The sequence below is a fragment of the Cetorhinus maximus genome, chromosome 1 (genome assembly GCF_964194155.1).
Source record: "Cetorhinus maximus chromosome 1, sCetMax3.hap1.1, whole genome shotgun sequence".
In the NCBI taxonomy this organism is placed as follows: domain Eukaryota; kingdom Metazoa; phylum Chordata; class Chondrichthyes; order Lamniformes; family Cetorhinidae; genus Cetorhinus; species Cetorhinus maximus.
Window position 1 is genome coordinate 106925341 of NC_135879.1, and position 15825 is coordinate 106941165.

Below are 15825 nucleotides of genomic sequence, written 5' to 3' on the forward strand. Positions count from 1 at the left end.
GCACTGAGCCTCAGAAAGGGAAAGAGGGGAAAGAAAATGTGAGGCACAAAGCATTACAATTAATTTTCCATGACTATATTCACTATAGTTTGATAACGAATAGCATAAATTTAACATTGTTAAGGATGGAGTGACCCTTTTGAAGTGGTAGTGGCATTTTCATCTCTGAGTCAGAAGGTGAAGAGTTCAAGCCCTAATGTAGACAGTCCAGCGAGTGGCAACGAGAATATTTGCCAAATTTTACAAGGAGTTGGTGGCCGCAGCTTAAAAGTTGGGGGCAAGCCTGCATCCATGTGGCCAGGAATCCCCACAGTGATGTAACAGCTGTCAGACCATTAAGTGGTTCAGGGTGAAGTCCCGCCTTCTAGTGCTGTCAATCAAATGGCCGGCAGCTCTCTAGTCTAAGCAGCACCACTGAAAGTGGTGACCACTGCTGGGACTACAGCCAGTTCCCAACGAAGAGATTCCATGGACCAGGACTTAAAGGGGTGTGGGGGAGGCTAGGTGCATCAGGGCAGTGGGGGGAAGGGGGAATGACGATGGAGGGTTACCTTGGCGGGTCTCCATTGGGCATAGGGCTGAACAGGGGGCAATCCCAAGCCAGCAACAAGGTCGCCAGATGCCTTGGCTCTCACCTTTGCAGGTAAAATCCCAGGTGGGGTGGGGGGGTGGTAAAAGGAGGCCCTTAAGTGACCATTAATTGGTCACTTAAGGGCCTCAATTGGCTGAGAGCAAGCAGCCACCTGATGTCTCCCCTGCCACAAGTAAAATCCTAGCGGCAGTAGGCAGGCAATCCTTATAGCAATATTGCCATGGTACCCAATTTGATGCCTCCTTTTCCCTACCGCTGCCCCCACCTACTTGCCAACTTGTCCCTGGGAGGTGAAGGGGTAAAATTCTGACCCTGGTCTCAAAATATTGGGTTGGCATCCAGCAAGGTTCTCACATCCAGTTGGAGTGACCACTGAAACAGCAGTAGTATTCCTGCCCCTGAGTCAGAAGGGTTAGGGCCACTATTGGTCTCCCTACCTATCTGTCCGCCTGACTCACATTTGCATTGTACTGAGTGAGGCTTGTTTCATCCGTCACACTATCTCAGATAAGCCACTGAAAATTGTTAACTTTAGCACTGATTTGAATGTGTGCTTGTCCCACTGCTTAAAAGCACAAAAAAGGAAGGTTCTTTTCTGGAAAAAATGTTTGGCTACTCTTTGTTTCTAGAGATGAGACAGAATTATCATGTGTCGCTTGTACATAACCTGATGTTTGTGTTAATGTGGAACTTTTCATTGTGCTACACATTTTGAAACAATATCCTTAGAAAACCCTGCTGTAAACAACTTTGAAAGGAGGTGACTAAGAGGAAATTTCATACAGATATATAAGATAGTGAATGATATGGAGAAGGCAAATCTAAAATATGATTTTAAATTAAACCACACAGTAAGAATGGGGAACACATGGGAAGACTGGTAACAGGGCAATTTAGGATCTCAAGAAGTTATTCTTCACAATACAATAATTAACACATGGAATAGACTTCTGGATAGGATAATGAATGCAAAAGAAAATCCCTGGACTTGTTTAAGAATCAGCTAATGGTGTAATGGCAAGCAATTTGATCTTTCTTGATCAGTGTGATAAGATAAGCTCTCTCATCCCTATCTATATTGTGAAGTGAAACCTTTAACAAACACTTATTTTCAGGAAGATAAAACAAAATACTGTGGATGCGGGAAATCTGAAATAAAAACAGGAAGTGCTGGGAATACTCAGCAGCTCTGTTTCTCTCCACAGAGTTAATGTTTTGAGGTGAATGTGACTCTTCTCCTGAAAAAGAGTACTCTGAAGAAGAGTCATATTTGAGTTAAAACGTTAACTCTGTTTCTCTCTGCACTGATGTCGCCAGACCTGCTGAGTATTTGCAGTAATTAGCTTCTATTTCACTTTAGGAAGCCTTGATAAGTAATAGTTTTCAAGATAATGATGCCAACTGTCACTTCAAGCTTAGCAATTACGATTAATTATGGCAATTATACTGAACTCAGTCAATATTTTGATTTGCAGAGAATCCTGCGGTATCGGCAGTGTTGCAGAGTTGGAAAAGATCCTGAAGGAGAAAAAAATTATGTACTCTTGCAAGGATAATTACAAGTGTGTACCATATCCCATTCATACTTAAACATTGCAACATTTGTGAAGTTGGTGAAATTCTCACATTTTATGTAACATTTCAGTATTTTAAGATAATTTGCTTCTCTTGCTCCTCCTAAATTTTTAATATACTGTTCTCTCTTCATCCTGGCCTTTATCCCCCAGGGGTGCTGGATTCCAAAGGGGAGGAAGCTATGCATCAGCTTTATGGAGCTTTGTTAAGACCCCACCTGGAGTACTACATTCAGTTTTGGGTACCAAACATAGGAAAGATATATTGATCTAGAGAGGGTGCAGTGCAGAATCACCAGAATGGTACCAGGGTTTAAAGGGTTAAACTGTAAGGACACTTTGCAAAAACATGGCTTGTGTTTCCTTGAGTTTAGACAGTTGAGCTAATCAAAAAGATTAAGGGAGTCAATAAGGGAGATATAGAGAAATTATTACCTCTGGTTGGAGAATTAAAAACAAGGGCTGGAATTTTCTCAGTCCTGTGGGGCTGGGTTTGGAGGTGGGTTGGTCAGTTGGTGGGGGAGGGGAGGTGTGGTTACCAGGAAATAGGGGGAGCCATGTCAGGATGCATTCCCATTGCAGGAGAAATTTCCTAAGGGAGGACTGGGAATGGGATCAACTATCAGTTTCATGGGGGCAGGTAGCTAATTAGGCTGGTTAAATCCTCAAATAGGGGCAATTTTGCAGCCTCATTGGCATTTTGCCACTGGCAGAGGCCCCCACTGTGCGCAGACGCTGCCAGGTCAAAAAGTTAGCCTCTCTGCAGCAGGTTGGGGTTGAATTGAATGATAAAACAGGCTTAAGGGGCTGAGTGGCTAACTCCTGTTTCATGTTCCTACATCTCTAACTTTCACCACATACACCCATACGACTTTCTTTCAATCTACGATCTACGAGCCTTCAAAATTCTAGCCCAGCATCATTATTTCTTAAACTACTCCATCTTCTATCTGATTCTTTCAAATCCTAGCAGTGCCCTTCATTATGGTGCACGAAGCCTTTCACCAAGTGATGGATATATTATTACTCACAGCGGTGACCAATCCAGTCTCACCTGAAGCAGCACTTCTGCAAATTGTACACTTCAAAATACTTAAACTTTATCTGTGCTGGCATTTTCTAAGCTCTTCAGTGGAGACAACAGCTCTGTTAGCTCATTGTTGACTTTGATGCTGTGCACTCCACTTCAGAAGTATCCAGCTGGTGCCAATCATAGGTGCAAATGATAAGGACTTCAGTTGTTTCTAATAAAATTTCATTGCCCCAATCTAGCTCCTAACATGGTATGTCTTTATCTGTGGGATACATTTTTTCCACCAGTTTTACAGTGAGCCTCAGTGGTGTTGGGGCTTTGTTCTTTTCCCTATTGCAACTGGTGCAATCAATGGTTGTTATATTAATGAAAGAGATAATCAGTTTCCTTCAAAATGTCAGGAAAAGTATCAACTCATTGTAATATCATGGGGGATGACTTCTCCAACAAATGGTGAACATTCCACCTTTGTTTACACGTTTGCCTACTTCAGGTCACAGATGAGGAAATGTATGCCATTTCGTCTAGTTTTGAAATTTGAGAGAAAAAATGGTTTGAAAGCAATACAGAATTTTGGTAACCAAAGATGTAGGGATAATATTGGGTGACATTTTTGGATAGATTGTGTCAGTGTGAATCTACAGGATTGACTATCTGTTTGCAGTTGCCAATTAGTTGTGACTAACACAAAATGAAGTTGCAAACATATATAAAAAACAGTAATTTTTGAAAACTTCAGCCTGGACGAATAGCAGCTGTTATTGTCAGCACTCTGGGTGGAACTGGGGATGGTGGGGGAGGGGGGACTGGAGAATAGGACAAACCCAATTCCACCATGTTTTCTGTTCCAGTTGGAAGGCTGAACTTTCTGCCAGCAACCCCCCCACCCCCAACATCAAAATGCTGCGATTGGTTCCGTTCCCTGACTACTCCTGGAAATTTTCTGCCACTGCATCCTTTAAAAGATATTAAGGGAAAGAGGTTGACTGAATAATCTGGGCTCTTTAATTGCAATTGCAGGTGAAATTGTAATTAGAAATTAGGAAATGGCAGACTTACTAAGCAGTTATGTTATATCAATCTTCTCAGAAGAGGATCAGAAAAAAATACTAGAGATGCTGAACAAACTAAGAATAAATCAAGGGGAGGAACTAGCTGGACAAGCTAAAAAAATGGTGATGGATGAAATAATTAGATTAAAGGTAGGCAAACCTCAGGACTTGGTGGTTTCCACGTCTGATGAGGAAATTATTGATGTATTAGCCATGATCTTCCCTAGCACACTCCATGCACTAACTCCATGTGCTGGAAAATCGCCAGTCTTACTTCACAAATTAAGAAGGATAATAAAGATAAATTAGGAAGTTATAGGCTTACCTGTTAATTAGGAAAGAATGACTAAGCATTTGGACAAATATGGGCTGATCAGACAGAGTGGCTTGGAATTGCAATGGATAAATCATGTCTAAAAGTTGAATTTTTTGCGAAGTAACTAACATGGTAGATAAGGGAGTGTCTATGGATGTTAGTTACATAGATGTCCAAAAGGCATTTAACAATGTTCCACATCAGAGACTGTTAACAAAAGTGAGAGGGAATGACTCACAAACTAATAACATGGAAAGTGATTTGCTTAGGAGTAGGAGACGAGGAGAAGGTATAACGGGTATGTATTCAAATTAGCAGAATGTGACTAATGGTGTGGTCCAGGGATCTGTAGTGGGATCTGCCTATACTTTACTCTTTATTTAAATTACTTAAATGAAGGAGTAGAAAGCTCTGTATGCAAGTTTGCTGATGACACTAAGTTAGGTGGCACAATAAATAACATAGAGAGTTGTAAAGGGACATTGATAGTTTAAGTGAGCGGGCAAAATGACGGTAGATGGAGTTCAATGTGGGAAAAGTCTGAAGGCATCCGCTTTGGACATAAGGAAGATAGATCAGAGTATTTTCTAATTGATGAGAAGATAGGGACTGGATGCACAGAGAGATCTAGGCCCAGATTTTCATCCTTGAGGTGGGAAACATGAATCAGGCCATTTTCCAACATCGCGATTCCATCACCTGTCTGGCAGTGCCGACTCACGTTATCTTCGTGGTGGGGATGGGTTGTAGTCGGGGCTGTCACCTGCTGAAGCAGATCTGAGGTGAGAACAGAAGTAGTCGGTTTCCAAGGTGGGCAGGTTAGAAGGCTCATCTCCGTTCACTGGAATTGTAAGCTAGTCCATAGCTTCATGATCACCATCATCAATTGTTGTAAAAACCCATCGATTTCGCCAATGTCCTTTAGGGAAGGAAATCTTCCATCCTTACCTGGTCTGGCCTACAGGTGATTCCAGATCTTCAGCAATGTAGTTGATTCTTAACTGCTCTCTGAAGCGGCTTCGCAAGCCATTCAGTTCAAGGGCAATTAGGGATGGGCAAGTGGTGCCCACATCCCATGAAAGAAAGAAAAAAACATTGGCACAGTTCTGTACATGAATGTTAGGCACTCTATCCCTCACCCCTCACCCCTCTCACTCTCACCCATCCCTCATATTCCCCCTATGCCCACTCAGCCAGTATCCACAATGGACAGAATGCATAGGCCCTAGAAAAAAATTGGGAGCATTTTAGGCTGCTCATGAAACTGTCAAAATAGACAGGCATTCAAAAACCTCTTCAAAACAATCCTATTAACTGTTCATAAAACCGGCAATCAAAGCAAAGCTGACAGTCCCCTTGACAGCTGGATCAACAACACTTGCTGCACTGAATCCATTAGCATGGTTCAGAGCTCAGTCAAGCTTTTATAATGAGGTTCTATTGCAAAATTGTACCAACAAAGTCTTTGAAGTAATGGAACAGGTGGCCATTGGATAAAGAACTCTAATGCATCTGAAATTTTCAAAATGCTGGTCAATTTAATAGTGAATTTTCTTTTCTAAACAAAGCCCTATAATTTTAATCACTGTATTAAAAACATGCTTATAACATCTAATTATGACACATGAAGTTGTCAACACCTTTTGAACTTACCTGTCAAAAGGTTCCCAACTCCAGACTAAGCTTCCCCCATAGTTCATGAACCCTCTAAAATGCCACAAACTACATCCCCCACCAAAACAGGCCCAACTCCATTTAAATGTGGGGTGTCTAAAATGCCCCACCTCACAATGGAGTAGGCAAGGGCAGGATTGCTACATGCAGGCTTGTAGCTACTTAGTAAGATTGCCATTTCCTAATTTCCAATTATAACACCAATTAATTTGATTAAAGGGCCTGGATTACTCAGCCACCCTCGTTCTCTTAATATATTTTAAAGGATGTAAATGGCAAAAATATTCCCGGGGTAGTCGAGACGTGGAGCCAATCACTAACTTTGATGTTGATGATGGGGAGTTGGTGGCAGAAGGTTCACCCATGGCCCTCCAACTGGAAAAGTGGCTGAACAGAAAACATGGCGGAATTGAGTTTTGTCCTACCCTCCAGCTCCACCTTCCCTCTCCCACCCCAGTTCCACCCAAAGTGCAAACAATAGTAGTTTACTATTTGTCAAGGCTGAAGTTTCCAAAAATTCCACATGATGGGAATGTGAGTAGGACTCCTGGAATTGAGTCCAGCCCACCATTTTTAAGTCTTGCCCACTTTGACCCAACGTGGATGCATGAAAATCGGGCTGTTAGAGTCCAAGTACAGAAATCATTAAAAGATAGCAGACAGGCACAGAAAATAATAATGGAATGTTGGTCTTTAAGAGGGCTAAAATACAGAGGTGTAAATTATATTGCAGTTGTACAGAGCTCTGATTAGATCACATCTGGAGTAATGCATTTAGGTCTAGGCACCACACTTCAGAAAAGATATTTTGGACTTGAAGGGTGTGCAGCACAGATTCACGAGAATAACACTGGGGCTAAAAGGGTTATATCATGAGGACAGATTGTATAGATTTGTTTACATTATAGCTATTATTAGGGAGAGGCGGTGGCATAGTGGTATTCTCACTAGTATTCCAGAGACCCAGGGTAATGCTCTGCAGGACCCAGGGTCGAATCCCATCATGGCAGATGGTGGAATTTAAGTTCAATAAAAATCTGTAATTCAAAGTCTGATGAAGGGCCCAAAATTTTTGACTGCCAAAGGTAATCAATCCCACATGCAGTTGATTACTGGCACTAAAACATCCTATAACTCTGTGAGAATTGAAGATTGAAAATAAAACTAAGCTCTGTTGTGCCCTTTCTGTGCCCTCTCCATGTGGTTGGAGTGGGATGGTGCCATTCCAACATCCTGGGCTTTGGTTGGGGTGGGCTTCACTGAATTGCATTTACCAAGCATACAAAGATCCTCAACCTTATATTTGGAAACATAGACGTGGGAGAAGGTCATTCAGCTCCTCAAGCCTGTTCCACCAGGGGCAGGGTCTGCGTCTCTAGCTGCAGGTGGCCAGGTGACCTGTTGCATATCTGGCAGCAGAACAAGGCCCCTGGGGTTCCTAGCCCATTCTCCTTTGCTATTGCTGTCTCCTGGTGAATTTGGCAGAAGGAGTCGTGTTCTGCAGTGGACTCCAGCCACTTGTTTGCATGATTTCTTTTTTGGAGGAGGGGTGATGGAGATAATAGCAATTTTTCCATATAGACTTTCATTCTGTTATTGTAAAGGTGCCTTGCTTCAATATTAACTGTTTTCAATGTTTCTAATACTTAAGTGGCAGAATGAATTGGCGGAATATTCAAAGTGGGTTCATTCCTGGGGTCTAAAATACACACAGTGGAAAACATCCCCATTTACTACTAATGGGATTGTTTCTGCACAGTGGAAAATCTGGATCTTGATATCTAGTTCTTAAGTTATGTTTACTAATTCTAAAGTTTAAAAAAATGTGTTATTTTCTCGACAGGCCTGTTAAAATGCTGCAGTGTCTTTTCAAGGCGGACCATCCATCCTGCGAGTTAGATGCAAAGCTATACCCATCCACTCAAGCTACGGTTGTGGAATTTCTAAAGCTGCTTTCACATAAACACTCAATCAGTTAGAATTGCACAAAGATATAAAGAAAGCTTCATTATAAAATGTAATGTGATTGTCTGCATTGGGTTGATTATAATTTGATTTGTAATTCTGAGGAGAAATATGTACATTAAAAATAAGGGAGGATGATCAACATTTTAAGATGGGAAATAAACTGAGGAATCATGCAATTATTTAACACCATTACTACATTCAGGGCTAATCATCTGGTTCTCAAAGCCTATTGCACTGATCCACAGTGGGCACCACACCTCTAGGCATAAAAGCCTAAGGCCTATCATTTTCTTGATTTGGGGACTTAACCCATAATGTAACTTGAGCGTCAATGTCAGACATAAGAAAGAAATAGGAGCAGGAGTAGGCCATTCAGCCCCTCAAGCCTGCTCCGCCATTCAATGAAATCATGGCTGATCTTCTACTTCAACACAATTTTCCCGCACTATCCCCCTATCCCTCGATATTTTTAATATGTAGAAATCTATCAATCTCAGCCTTGAACATACTCAACGACTGAGCCTCCACAGCCCTCTGGGACAAAGAATTCCCAAGATTCACCACCCTCTGACTAAAGAAATTCCTCCTCATCTCAGCCCTAAATGGCTTGCCCCTTATTCTGAGACAGTGTCCCCTGGGGAAACATCCTTCCTGCATCTACCCTGTCGAGCCCTGAAAGAATTTTGTATGTTTGAATGAGGTCACCTCTCATTCTTCAAAATCCAGAGAATAAAGGCCCAGCCTATTTAATCTTTCATTTTTGGACAATCCCTCCAACCCAGGAATTAATTTAATGAATCTTTGTTGCACTGCCTCTATGGCAAGTATATTTTTCCTTAGGTAAGGAGACCAAAACTGCACACAATGCTTCAGGTGTGGTCTCACCAAGGCTCTATATAAGTGCAGTAAGACAGCTTTACTTCTATACTCAAATCATCTTGCAAAAAAGACCAATATACCATTGCCTTCCTAATTGCTTGCTTAACCTGCATGTTATCTTGCAGTGACTCATGAACAAGTCCCTTTGAAGTTCAACACTCCCCAGCCTCTCACCATTTAAGAAATACTCTGTGGATAACCTCACATTTCTCCACATTGTATTCTGTGTGCCAAATTTTTGTCCACTTGTTTAGCCACTCCAAATTCCCAAAGTGTCTTTGCATCCTCCTCACAGCTCATACTTCCACCTAGTTTTGTGTCAAATGCAAACTTGGAAATATTATATTTAATTCACATATCCAAATCGTTGATATGGATTGTGAGTGGCTGAGGCCCAAGCACTGATCTTTATGGTACCCCACTAATCACAGCCTGCCAAACTGAGACTGACCCATTCATTCCTACTCTCTGTTTTCTGTCCATTAACCAGTTCTCAATCCATGCCAGTATATTATCCCCAATCTCGTGTGCTCTAATTTTGTTTACTAACCTCTTGTGTTGGACCTTATCAAAACCTTTCTGAAAATCTATATACCACATCCACCGGTTTCCCCTTATCTATTTCTCAAAAAATCTCCCACAGGTTTTTTAAACATGATTTCCCTTTCAGGAATCCATGTTGACTCTACCGAATCCTACATTAGTTTCCAAGTGTCCTGTTATCACATCTTTTATTACAGATTCTAGCATTTCCTTACTAATGATGTCAGGCTAGCAGGCAATGCCTGCTGTCTTATTGGTACTGGGCCTGGTTTCAGGGTGGCTTCTGATCAGTTTGAGGGCAGATGTAATGGTTCCCATCATATCTAGAAAGTAACAGAGGGCCCCTGGACCCACCATACTGCCTCCCCCCAACCCCGCTCACCCCCCAACCAAAGCCCCCACTCCAGAAGCAAGTGCCTAAAGGCCATCTCAATCTTATTCTTTGTGTTATGACAGAGATGGGAGGAGTGCACAACTGATCTACCCCCAGTACTCCACAGGTCACAACATTATTTTAAATGTTCAATTCACTTACAAAAATGGCCAATTATGTACCTTCCCTACTGTTACCCAGAAAATATAGACATTAACCAGGCTTCTTTCAGTAAACAACAAACTTATTAGTTTATTATTAAACCAGTCTTGTCAACACCCTAAGTGTCTCACTCACACAAACACACACACCTGGATGGTGTCAAACTTCTTGAGTGTTGTGGAAGTTGCACTCATCCAGGCAAGTGGGGAGTATTCCATCACACTCTTGACTTGTGCCTTGTAGATGATGGACAGGCTTTGGAGAGTCAGGAGGTGAGTTACTTATCGCAGGATTCCTAGCCTCTGACCTGCACTTGTAGCCACAGTATTTTTATGGCTGGTCCAGTTCAGTTTCTGGTCAATGGTAAACCCCAGGTTGTGGATAGTGGAGGATTCAGTGATGGCGATGCCATTGAACATCAAGGGTCGATGGTTAGATTCTCTCTTGTTGGAGATGGTCATTGCCTGACACTTGTGTGGTGCGAATGTTACTTGCCACTTGTCAGCCCAAGCCTGGATATTGTCCAGGTCGTGCTGAATTTGGACATGGACTGATTCAGTATCTGAGGAGTCGCAAATGGTGCTGAACACTGTGCAACCATCAGTGAACATCCTCACTTCTGACCTTACGCTGGAAGGATGCTCATTGATGAAGTAGCTGAAGGTGGTTGGGCCCAGGACACTACCCTGAGTAGTGGTGTCCTGGAGCTGAGATGACTGACCTCCAACAACTACAACCATCTTCCTTTGTGCTAGGTATGACTCCAACTAGCAGAGAGTTTTCCCCCCGGTTCCCATTGACTCCAGTTTTGCTGGGGTTCCTTGATGCCACACTCAGTCAAATGCTGCCTTGATGTCAAGTGCAGTCACTCTCACCTCACCTCTGGAGTTCAGCTCTTTTGTCCATGTTTGAACCAAGGCTGTAATGAGGTCAAGAGCTGAGTGGCTCTGGCAGAACTCAAACCGGCCCTCAGTGAGCAGGTTATTGCTAAGCAAGTGCCGCCTGATAGCACTGTTGATGACATTTTCCATTACTTTACTGATGATCGAGAATAGACTGATGGGGCGGTAATTGGCCAGGTTGTATTTGTCCTGCTTTTTGTGGACAGGACATACCTGGGCAATTTTCCACATAGCTGGGTAGATGCCAGTGTTGTAGCTGTATTGGAACAGCTTGGCTAGGGGTGCAGCAAGTTCTGGAGCACAAGTCTTCAGTACTATTGCCGGAATATTGTCAGAGCCCATAGCCTTTGCACTATCCAGTGTCTTCAGCCGTTTCTTGCTATTATGTGGAGTGAATCTAATTGGCTGAAGACTGGCATCTGTAATGTTGGGGACCTCCAGAGGAGGCCGAGATGGATCATCCACTTGGCACTTCTGGCTGAAGGTTGTAGCAAATGCTTCAGTCTTATCTTTTGCACTGATGTGCTGGACTCCCCCATCATTGAGGATGGGGATATTTGTGGAGCCTCCTCCTCCAGTGAGTTATTTAATTGTCCACCACCATTCATGACTAAATGTGGGAGGACTCAAGAGCTTAGATCTGATCCTTTGATTGTGGGATCACTTAGCTCTGTCTATCACTTGCTGCTTATGCTGTTTGGCATGTAAATAGTGCTGTGTTATAGTTTCACCAGGTTGACACCTCATTTTTAAAGTATGCCTGGTTCTGCTCCTGGCATGCCCTTGAGTTGCTTGATCTGTTCGAAATCTATCCCATGTAGCATGGTGGCAGTGCCACACAACATGATGGAGGATTTCCTCAATGTGAAGGTGGGACCTCGTCTCCACAATGACATTCCTACCGCTACTCTCATGGACAGATGCATCTGCAGCAGTTAGGTTGGTGAGTTTTATGTTTTTGGTTATCAGGTTCACTTTGTCCGGTGAAGGCTAGCACTCTTCATTGAATCAGAGTTGATCCCCTGACTTGATGGTAATTTAGAATGGGGGATATGCCAGTTCATGAGGTTACAGATTGTGTTTGATTACAATTCTGCTGCTGCTGATGGCCCACAGTGCCTCATGGATGCCCATTCTTGAGTTGCTAGATCTGTTCGAAATCTATCCCATGTAGAATGGTGGTAGTGCCACACAGCATGATGTAGGGTGTCCTCAATGTGAAGGTGGGACCTCATCTTCACAACAACACTCCTATCACTACTCTTATGGACAGATGCATCTGCAGCAAGCAGGTTTGTGAGTTTTATGTTTTTGGTTATCAGGTTCACTTTGTCCGGTGAACGCTAGCTGCGCCCTCGATATTTACACATTAGTTGGTGCATGAAACAATGTAGGCAGAGAGACCGATTAACTGAACAAACACTGGTGGTTTATTGGAACTAAGAACAGAGCACTAACACCATGTGTGCTTCTTCAATCACCTCCAGCTCCAGGCTTACAGTTACTCAAGAAGGCTGCACTGTGTAGCGACAGGTCAATACAGTCACATGGTCAACATTCTCTTAAAGGTACATAGCACTCCACTTTACCACATCCCTCCCCCTTTACTTGAAAGTACAATTGACAAGCTTCACAACATCTCAATTATTTACATGAATTACCACTTACAAGCCAAGTTTCTCAGGAAGCTTCCTCGGATATGTTGACCATCATAGTTCAATGGCCTCGGCTGGTTTTTCCGAGACCCCTTTCTCATGGGTCAACTGTCCACCAGGCTCTTTAGTGGAAATGGACAAGTTTGTGTCTTCGGCCCTCTTGGGTCCAACAGGCCCCACTGGTACTTCCAAATCATGTGACATTTCTTCCATGTGAGGTGCAAACTCAAACTCAAAAGATGACAGCATGCCTTCTTGTGGGACTGTCTCTCTTCTCCAGAGATGATCCACCTGTCATCTAATTATTCGGCCATTTATCGATATGATATAGGAGAGAGGTCCTGTCACAGCACTCACTGCGCCTATTAGCCAATTGGGCCCATCTCCAAAGTTCTTCGCGAGAACTATGTCTCCCACTGTGAAATTTCTTTCATAATTATGGCCATCAAATCTGGTCTTCTGAACCTCTTGGCTTCTCTCCACCCTCCCCCATAAATTCAGCCTGATAAGAGTTAGATGGGTGCGGAGATGCCTCTTCATTAGTAATTCAGCGGGGGCAATATCAGTGGTCGTGTGTGGCACTGTCTGGTATCTAAACAGGAACCGTGACAATCTGGTGCTGATGGAATCCCCATCCAGCTTTTTCATCCCGGACTTGAAAAATTTGGACCGCCCACTTAGCCAAACTATTAGAGGCGGGGTGGTGAGGCAAGATTTTGATGTGAGTTATTCCGTTGAGGGTTGTAAACCTGAGGAACTCTCCACTGGTAAATGCAGTCCCATTGTCTGACATGAGCACCTCCTGTAACCTGTGCACTGCAAAACTCCCTCGCAAACAGTTTTTGGTGGCAGCAGACGTGGGTGACCAGACCTCATAGACATCCAAACACTTGTAGTGCATGCCTATTAGCAAAAGGAACATTGAGCCCAAGAAGGACCCTGCCTAGTTGACATGGAGGCGCACCCATGGCCGCCCCGGCCATTCCCAGGGGCGCAATGGAGCTAAAGCTTTTGCACCTGCTAACATTGATGACAACTCTTGACTAAGGTTTCAATGTCCACGTCCATCCTTGGCCACCACAAGTAGCTGCACGTGAGCATCTTCATCTCACTAATGCCAGGGTGAGCGCTATGTAATTCGGCCAGGAATAGCCTTCACCCTCTCGGGGCACAATAATCCTTGCTCTCCAGAGCAATATGAAGTCCTGGCAGGTGAGCTCATATCTGCGATTGAAATAGGGCTTCATGTCATCAGACTGTGGCTCGCCTGACCATCCACTCAAGACCTGCTCCCAGATGTGAGATCTTAGCTTGTTTACTCACGCATTTGTTTAGCCTGGATAGGGGATGAATCCAAAAAAATTAGTACTGAGACAAGTTCCTGGGGAACTGGAACCTTCACGTTGTTATCTGGCTGGAGGAGGCGGCTCAGCACGTCAGCATGTGTGATCTCGCTTCCTGATAGGTGAATAAAAGTGTATTCATAAGCAGCCAATATCAGCCCACCTGTGGATGCGAGTGGATGCAATGGAGGGTATTACCTTATCCTCTCCAAATAATCCCAGCAGAGACTTGTGGTGGAATATAATGTGGAAATGGTGACCATGGAGGTATTGATGGAATTTCTAAACAGCAACCGCAACAGATAAGCCTTCCTTCTCAATTTGAGAATATCGTTGTTCTGCAGCACTGCAAGATGTATAACCAGTAGGTCGTTCGGAACCATCCGCCATCCAATGTGAAAGTACAGTCCCTACTCCATAAGGGGATGTGTCGCAAGCTAAAATCAATTCTTTCTTTGGGTCAAAGTAGATTAGTAGGGCCGATGATCTTAACAGTTGCTTTACCTTCAGAAACGCATCCTAGTGTGGAGTTTGCCAAATCATTTATGGTTTTCCTTAGGCAATGCATATAATGAGCCTATATGGCTGATAGATTTGGAAGAAATTGCCCTTAGTAGTTTATCATGCCTAAGAAGTCTTTAGTTCTGTAGTATTTCTTGGTACAAGTGCCTCGTGAATAGCCTTGACCTTTTCTTCCATGGGATGCAGGCCCTGTGCGTCAACCTTATGGCCCAAGTAAACTACCTCTTTGGCTTGGGAAAGACATTTTCCTTGTTTCAAGTGTACCCCCGATTGTGAGAAGCATTTCAGCATCTCCTTCAAATTAGCTAAGTGTTCTTCGTCAGTTCGTCCAGTGACTAAGATATCATCCAGATAAACAATGACATGGGGAAATCCCTGAAGCAGATTTTCCATGACGCACTGGAAAATAGCACACGCCGATGAGACCCCAAAGGGTAGTGAGTATATTGATACAATCCTCAATGTGTATTGATGGTCACGAATTCCCTAGAGCCTTCTTCCAACTCTACTTCCTGGTAGACGAGGCTCATGTCGAGTTTTGAAAATGTGATGCCCCCTGCCAATTTTGAGCATAATTTGTCAATCTTTGGTATCAGGTGTCTATCAAGTTTGGCCACTCTGTTTACAGTTAACTTATAATCACCGCATAAGTGAGCTCTTCAGTTTGGCTTCAGTATAGGTACTATGGGTGCCACCTGCTCGGAAAATTGCACCAGTTGTAAGATACTTTTCCAACTTTTCCAGCCCATTTAGCTAAGTCTCAACCTTGTCCCGTAGAGCATAAGGGACTGGCCTGGCTCTGATAAATCTGGGGGTTGCATTAGGGTCTACATGGATTTTGGCTTGTAGCCCACGAATCCTTCCTCGCTCATCACGGAAAATGGAAGCGTACTTTTGCAACAATTCATCTAAGTTTCTCTTGGCCATTGCAATTTAATCTTTTTGAGCCAGTTGTGACCAATTAAACTAGGACCCATCCCAGCTACTACTATAATTTGCAGACTAATCCCCATACTGCACCAGGACTTGACATATCCCTTTCATTCCCATTTCTTTGCCCATATATGTTTTTAATTTAGTGTCCGATTATTCCAAACTTAAAGGATGGACTCCTTTATTCAAGTGTCTGAACGTATGTTCTCCTATGACAGACATTGATGCCCCAGTGTCGACTTCCATCCTGATGGGTAGTTCATTGACCGTAATGACTACCTGTATTGGCTCAGTTCCACCCACT

At 43.3% G+C, this 15825-nt stretch overlaps 1 protein-coding gene across 1 annotated transcript in view; it reads left to right on the forward strand.

Annotated features, from left to right (window-relative positions):
• The window catches only part of LOC144682589 (ADP-ribosyl cyclase/cyclic ADP-ribose hydrolase 1-like), a 52516-nt gene extending 44118 nt beyond the window's left edge, over positions 1-8398 (forward strand). The window contains exons 8-9 of the mRNA XM_078545060.1: positions 2068-2154; positions 8085-8398. Coding sequence (XP_078401186.1) covers positions 2068-2154; positions 8085-8220 — 223 coding nt within the window. The 3' untranslated portion in view covers positions 8221-8398. The remainder of the gene's footprint in view (positions 1-2067; positions 2155-8084) is intronic.
• Positions 8399-15825: the final 7427 nt, after the last annotated feature.